The 8326-nt window shown below is 44.2% G+C and overlaps 1 protein-coding gene across 1 annotated transcript in view; it reads left to right on the top strand.

The window, feature by feature from the left end:
- Positions 1-5792, top strand: part of SLC48A1 (solute carrier family 48 member 1) — a 28490-nt gene extending 22698 nt beyond the window's left edge. The window contains exon 3 of the mRNA XM_044285314.1: positions 3270-5792. Within this exon, the coding sequence (XP_044141249.1) occupies positions 3270-3406 (137 nt within the window). The 3' untranslated portion in view covers positions 3407-5792. The remainder of the gene's footprint in view (positions 1-3269) is intronic.
- The last annotated feature ends 2534 nt before the right edge of the window (positions 5793-8326 follow it).

Below are 8326 nucleotides of genomic sequence, written 5' to 3' on the forward strand. Positions count from 1 at the left end.
TTTTTTTTTTTTTTTTTTTCGCATGGTATCGAAACCGAATCAAATATTTGGTATCGCAACAACTCTACTCGCTACCCTCCAATCTATTCTCAAGTCCGCTGCCCGGTTAATTCAGCTGTCCCCTCGTTTTGTCCTCTGCCTCCCCCCTCTGCCAATCCCTTCACTGGCTCCTCATTGCCCAGCAAATTCAGTTTAAAATGCTAACAACTACAGTGCCTTGCCGAAGTATTCACCCCCATTACTTTTTTCGTGTTTTGGTGCCTCACAACCTGGAATTTAACATGGATTGTTTGAGGATTTGCATCATTAAATTTACAGAACATGCTCACAACTTTGAATATATATATAAAATGTTATTGTGACACAAACAACAAATAGGACAAAATAACTGAAAAAGTCAATGTGCAGAACTATTCACCCCCCTAAAGTCAATACTTTGTAGAGCCACCTTTTGTGGCAATCACAGCTCCAAGTCGCTTTGGATAAGTCTCTATGAGCAGTTGCCACATCTTACCACTGGAATTTTTGCCCATTCCTCCTTGAAAACTGCTCCAGCTCCTTCAAGTTGGATGGTTTGCGCTTGTGAACAGCAATCTTTAAGTCTGACCAAAGATTTTCTATTGGATTGAGATCAGGGCTTTGACTAGGCTAGTCCAACACATTTACATGTTTCCCCTTAAACCAGTCAAGTGTTGCATTAGCCGTGTGTTTGGGGTCATTGTCCTGCTGGAAGGTGAACCTCCATCCTAGCCTCAGATCACGCACAGAGTGGGACAGGTTTTGCTCAAGAATATCCCTGTATTTAGCACCATCCATCTTTCCCTCAACTCTGACCAGTTTCTCAGTCCCAATCCCCCCAGCATGATGCTGCCACCACCATGTGTCACTGTGGGGATGGTGTTCTTTGGGTGATGTGTTGGGTTTGCTCCAGACATAGCGTTTTCTTTGGACGAAAAGTTCAATTTTAGTCTCATCAGACCAGAGCACCTTCCTCCATACATTTTGGGAGTCTCCCACATGCCTTTTCGCAAACTCACAACATGCCTTTTTGTTTTTAGCTAAAAGTAATGGCTTTCACTCTGCCATAAAGCCCATAAACTCTATGGAGCACACGGCTTATTGTCGTCCTATGTACAGATACTCCTGTCTTCTGTGGAACTCTACAACTCCTCCAGGGTTACCTTAGGTCTCTGTACTGCCTCTCTGATTAATGCCCTCTTTGTCCGGTCTGTGAGTTTTGGTGGGCGGCCGTCTCTTGGCAGGTTTGCTGTTGTGCCATGTTCTTTCCATTTGGTTATAATAGATTTGATGGTGCTCCTGGGAATCATCAAAGATTTGGATATTTTTTGTAACCTAACCCTGACTTATACTTCTCAACAACATTGTCCCTTACTTGTTTGGAGAGTTCCTTGGTCTTCATGGCAGTGTTTGGTTAGTGATGCCTCTTGCTTAGATGTTGCAGGCTCTGGGGCCTTTAAGAAAAAAAAAAGTTGGTATATGTAATGACCGATCATGTGACACTTAGATTGCACACAGGTGGACATCATTTCACTAATTATATGACTTCTGAAGTTAATTGGTTGCACCAGAGCTTTTTATGGGCTTCCTAACAAAGGGGGTGAATACATATGCACATAACAATTTTCTGTTTTCCATTTCTAAACAATAGTTTTATTTATATATTTTTCAAATTTTTTTTTTTTCCATTTCACTTCACCAACTTAGACTATTGTGTTCTGATCCATCACATACAATTCAGATTAGACCTCATGCACACAGACTTTTTTTTTTGTGGTCCGCAAAAACGGGTTCCGTAATTCCGTGTCCGTTTTTTCTTCCGTGGGTCTTCCTTGATTTTTGGAGGATCCACAGACATTAAGGAAAAAGTCGTTTTGGTGTTCGCCTGGCCGTGCGGAGCCAAACGGATCCGTCCTGACTTACAATGCAAGTCAATGGGGACGGATCCGTTTGACGTTGACACAATATAATGCAATTGCAAATGGATCCGTCCCCCATTGACTTTCAATGTAAAGTCAGGAGTCCCTATTATACCATCGGATCAGAGTTTTATCCAATCCGATGGTATATGAAATTAATACAATAGAGGGAGGGAGGGGGGGCCGGGGGGAGGCCGCACACTGGCCACCAATGAAATTAATACAGTAGAGGGAGGGGGGGGGGCTGCTCTGGCCACCAATGAAATTAAAACTGGGGAGGGAGGGGGGTCTGCCCCCTGCTGCCTGGCAGCCCCTGATCTCCTACAGGCACCTGAGGGGTTAATTGTGCGGATCACAGCCCCCTGTAAGAGATCGGGTGCTGCCAGGCAGCAGGGGGCAGTCATGTACACAGTTCGTAGTATATTCTAACTTGAAGCGTCCCCATCACTATGGGAACGCCTCTGTGTTAGAATATACTGTCGAAACACGGATCACGGACGCAGATGAACAACGGTGCATTTTCCGAGTTTTCAACGGACCCATTGAAAGTCAATGGGTCCGCAGAAAATCACGGAAAACGGCACAACGGACACGGATGCACACAACGGTCGTGTGCATGAGGCCTTAACAAAACATTGAACTTCAGGCTGTAATGTAACAAAATATGAAAAAAAGTCAGGGGGGGGGGTGAATACTTTTGCAAGGCACTGTACATACATGTAAGGCCGTCCACAACCTGTCCCCTCCTTACATCTCTGACCTGCTTTCTCGATACATCCCCACTCGTAATTTCTTTACCTCACAGGACCTACTTCTCTGTTCTCATCTATTCTTCACACAATCAACTACAAGATTTCTCATGTGCATCTCCTATACTCTGGAACTCCCCCCAGCACATCAGATGCTCCCTCACCCTCCAAACCTTCAAAGGTAACCTGAAAACCCACTTCTTCAGGAAAGCCTACCACTTTCAATAAGTGTGCTGCCACCACACAGCCAGATGGGCAGCATTTACCCACACCTTCTGGGTTCTTCTCCCTTCTCTTGTAGATTGTAAGCTCTTGTGGGCAGGATCCTCTCCCCCTCTGTACCAGTCTAATACTTTCCTGATGATTGTATTTTTATGTATTTGTAACCCCTCTTGATGCACAACGCCATGGAATTAATGGCACTTTCAAATAAACAGCTGATTGGTGGGGGGTCCCGGTTGTCGGACCTCCGCTGATCTGATATTGATGACCTATCCAGAGATTTGCCATCAATACTTATTACTAGATAACACATTTAATGCATTCAGACTCTCATTTTCTGCTTGTTTTTCCTTCTTTCTAGCTTTCGTTGATCCAAAGAGTTTCTACTTGTCCTGTGTATGGAGTTTCATGTCCATGAAGTGGTCCTTCCTGCTGGGCCTCTACGCCTACCGCTACAGAAAAGAGTTTGCTGACATCAGTATCCTCAGTGACTTCTGACCCTCATTCTGAGTGACTGAAAGTGGATTTTTTAAATTCTTTGGATATATAACAAGCCCGTCTTTTGCTCAGCTGTTCCACAATGGCTTCTGAAGGAAACTGCTCTAAGGAGTTGAAGGACCCTTGGGGAAGAAGAACATTGCATTCACACTCTTGTTTCTGCACCTGCTTCCTCCATAACTAGTATTTTTTTTTTTTTTTCTTATTTCGTAACCTATTCTGGTTATGGAATTTGCAGTGATTTAAGAGGAGTAGCTGAGCGCTGCTTCTCTCAGACAGAGCTAATCGGCACAGTCACTTTATCGCGGCTCTGCGCAAATGGAAATGGATTGGTTAGGTCTGGCGATTCCGCAAAGCGGCACATGTCTTCATGAAGATGTCTGGTGAATTACATCACAAGGATTTTACTTTCTTTTTAACACATGCTAACTGAATGTCCGTGTCCTTGTGCAACTTAAAATAATGGATATTTTTGGAGTTTGTCCTCCAAAGTTACAAATAAACAGTTTTTAGGACGCTGGATGGTAAACTACAGCCCCGGCCCTGATGTACTTATTCAGCATCTCAGTGTATGACCCTCATAACCTGCACTATGTGTGACCCGTCTGTGCATTTGGAGAGGATCTTTGGAATCTGTTCTGAAAACGGAATCTTAAGATAAAACTGAACTTCTTAAAGGGGTTTCCCTTTAGGGTCTTCATTGCTTACATGGGGCCATTTATCCGCACGCCATGTACTTGGTAGTGACGGTGCAGCGTATTGAAGCTTTGTTCCATTCTCTTGAATCGGGGGAAGCTGCAATATCCTGCACCTCCGCTACTAAGCTGACTGCCTTGTGTAGACGGCGAAGAGCCCTTAGGGCTCCGAGGTCCTTTCAAAGAGCTTATTTGCAGATGTGTGGAGACTTGGATTCCCTCTGATCTGATATTGATGGCCTATCTTGAGGAGAATTTCCTGACCAAGATTTAAGTCGTACTGAATACTTATTTCCACCTTTCGTCTCTCTTCCCAGTCCTAGTGGCCTGACCCCCAGTGATCAGTCCGTTATCCCCTATCCTGTGGATAGGAGATGAGTTCTGTCATAGAGAGGATCTCATTAGTGAAGTGTACAGTCTCGCACCCCTTCAGATTTCCAGAACTGGAAAACACTATAGAACAAGATCTTATATTTTTTTTATTTTTTTTGAGATTTACTGAAATTGCCATTTAGCTTCTGGCACAACATATTAAGCAGAGTCTTCCGTATGGGTAGCTAGATGCTGCACGCTGTCACCTTCTAGGAACAGCTGTATGAAAGGTTTAAAGGGTTCCTCACTTCAGACAAATCCTACTTTTTAAAAAGCGGTTGATGGCACAATTTCCCTCTGCTTTGAAGCCCTGCGATCATCCGTAATCTGTGGGTCTACTTTCCATGACTTGCTTATTGATGACCTATCCTTAGGATGGCTCCTCAATATACACCTGGAGGGGGTCTGACTATCACCTGTTTTTACTAGGTTGTGAGACCATAACTACGCAGCTCTGTACACCATGTAGTGGTTGTGCCTGGTTACTGCAGCGCTGCTCCTGGTAAAGTGATAACAGCGCACCCGGCGCTCAGCTGTTTCAGTAGGTCCCATTGCGGTCCGAGTTGGGGAACCAGCATGGCTTGCTGTGCTACTTCATTTCCTTGGCTCCCATGCACTAGTCTGCTCTGCTGTTTTCCCGGCCACGTGGTAGTCAGGATTTAGTCTCATCCAGCCTTAGGGCTCACACATACAACTGTTGCCGTTTTTGCAGTCTGCCAAACACTGATACCGGCCGTGTGCGTTCTGCATTTTGCGGAACAGAACGTCCTGCCATCTATACAAAAGTCCTATCCTTGTTCGTAAAACAAATAGGACATGTTTTTTTGAGGGGCAGCAGAGTGGGCATACGGATGCGGACAGCACATGGTGTGCTGTCCACCTCTTTTGCAGCCCCATTGAAATGAAGGTCCTCATCCGACCCGCAAAAAAATCTGGATCGGACGCAGACAAACAGTTGTGTGCATGAGCCCTTAGTAACGTAAAGATGAGACAACCCCTTTAAGGCTACTTTTACACTCGCTTTCCATTTGTGAGATCTGTTCAGGGCTCTCACAAGCGGTCCAAAACGGATCCGTTTTTCCCTAATGCATTCTGAATGGAAAAGGATCCGCTCAGAATGCATCAGTTTGCCTCCGGTCAGTCTCCATTCAGCTCTGGAGGAGGACACCATAACACTGCTTGCAGCTTTCTGCTGCCTGCTTGACGAAACTGAGCCAAACGAATCTGTCCTGGCACACAATGTATGGTAAGTCAATGGAGACGGAGCCGTTTTCTATGACACAATCTGGCACATTAGAAAACGGATCCGTCCTCCTATTGACTTTCAATGGAGTTCATGATGGATCCGTCTTGGCAATGTTACAGATAATACAAACGTATCTGTTCTGAACGGATGCATGCGGTTGTATTATCTGAACGGATCAAACTGGGCAGATCCATAACGGATCCGCCCAAAATGTGAGTGTGAAAGTAGCCCAAGTCCTGGAAAACCTGTTTAAGGGTACATTCACACGACCCTGTGTAATCCTTTCCGTTTTGCGGTCCACAAAAAAACGGAGCCGTGTGTCTGCATTTTGCGGACAAATGACTTCCGTTTGGGTTCCCTATGTCTTCCGTTTTTTACAGTCCGCAAGAAAAACGAAATTATTATTAAGGCTTTCAATAATACGGAAACGGATCTGCAAAAAACGGATGACATACGGAAACCATTCCGTATGTATTCTGCAATTTGCGGATCCATTGACTTAAAAGGGGCTGCGGACCGATCTGTGCGGACAATAGTAGTACAAGCTTCATATTTTTGCAGAAACACGGATGGGGACAACATACTGAACATTGTCTGCACATTTTATTCACCCATAGGAATGAATGGATCCGCATCTATTCCGCAAAATGCGGAACGGATCGGATGAATGTGAATGTACCGTAAGTTCTTAGACTGCACTTTGCAGAGCTCTTGGCTGCGAGGCGCTCTGAGAAGAATCTACATGGCTGCAGATGAATCGGAGGGGCTTTGTGCAATAGGTATGCCGAGTGTCCAGGCTCAGTAAGACGTGAGAGTCCTCGAGTTTGAAGCAAACACTTGTAGACGTCGCTTCTACAGCTGTGATTTATAGAAATGCAGGGAGAATGTTAGAAGAGCATTTCCAGTTTTATGGCAGTACAATGTAACAGATCTACTGATCCGAACATTTAGACCCAGTATAAAGATGCAGCATGTCGCCCACAGTGGCCGGTGTCAGGTACATCTCCCGGCTGTCTAGTTCACCCTTATACCGTCTATTAGTTGGCGTTTGTTATGCCACAATTATACATCAAAATGTAGTAAAGGGGTTATGTGAAATATATTATGTACCCCACCCCTTCATGCGACTCCTACTTGGCCAGCGTTGCGCTCCCCTGTGTAATTAGGTTGCGGGCACTTCTTGAATCACGTGCCATACATTCGGCATGTGATGGTCGCCCGGTTACAACCCGCCATCAGGCAGCCTCGGTCACTGTGAGCAGCCAGTGCCCAATATATGCAGGGCATAATCGGACTGGGATCTTGTGCCGTACATTTGGAAGTGCTTGCAGCCTGATGACACAAGGGAGTGCTGTGCTGGCCTGCCAGGGATGTTTTCAACATTATCACTGAGTCACATGAAGGGAAGAACCATAAAAAAAAAATGGATAACCCCTTTAAGGCTAGCAAACCAGAACAGAATAAAGGGGTAATAAATCTATTGCATTGTCGGGTGTTTCATGTGGCAGAGAAGAAATCGTTGACCACGAGGGTGCAGATGAGTCAGACCATCCATTTACTGCCACATGGTGTCCCCTTATAGCACCGTAATATGGCAGGTATTATTCAGTGCAATGGTCTTAGGGCGCAAACCAAGTTCATGTCTGTGTTTTTTTTTTTTGTTTTTTTTTTTTTTAAAGGTGTTAAAAGGGACTATATAATGAGGAAAACTATCTATTCTGTCCTTTCCAGTGCTTCCCCATTTATCATGTCTTTTTGTTTGGGCAGAAGGACACCGCAGCTCACCACATAAGAGCCGTTATGGCAGCATGGCATTCTTGCCTTCACCACAGTTCCTTTTATTTCTCGCTTTTTGTACGTTGCTCAATTATTGCAGTCAATATGACTGGGGACATGCTGCCATCGACAGGAAAGTCATGGTATTGCAGCCCCTGTTTCAAAGACCTGATCACACGACCCCATTGTAAAGCACAAGTACGTTGATGAGAGCGATGTAACACCTAGAAGTCGAGCTGCAATTTCTACGTTTTCTGTACAATTCTGCATATTGTGCCAATCCTTCTGAAGAAACGAGTACAAAAGACGTATTTTTCATACTAGAACTGCTATACTATACTTTTATGTTGGGTGCAGTCCTTCAGAACTGTCAGCTATAGCTTTGCGCTGGATCCATGTTCTATTCTGCTCCGCACATGGCGGCTCGTTAAGAAGGTTTAGGGGGCGTTACTGATGTGTAAGGGATGTCCTTTTCTATATGTATCACTTTTACAGTTCTATTGATCTCCTTAAGAACCTGGAACAAGTAACCTTTTCATACATGATGTATACGGCATTGGTCATTGTAACTTTGGTCAGTTCTTTTTAAATAAATATGACGCACAGCGTTTAGTGCTTTTATGTGATGTTGTGGCTGGTTATTTACCTTTTTTTTTTTGTTTTGTTTTTTTTTTTTTTTTTTTATATCCCTGGGCTGTGGGCAGCCCCCACACTTTTTTTTTTTTTTTTTTTTTTTTTTTTTTTTTGCAGGAATGGTATTCGCATAAAAAAAAAAAACAGGATGATCCAGCATTCAGGTGAGCCAAATTTTCTCTTTATTTCCAAAAAATT

This window comes from Bufo gargarizans, chromosome 3 (assembly GCF_014858855.1).
Source record: "Bufo gargarizans isolate SCDJY-AF-19 chromosome 3, ASM1485885v1, whole genome shotgun sequence".
In the NCBI taxonomy this organism is placed as follows: domain Eukaryota; kingdom Metazoa; phylum Chordata; class Amphibia; order Anura; family Bufonidae; genus Bufo; species Bufo gargarizans.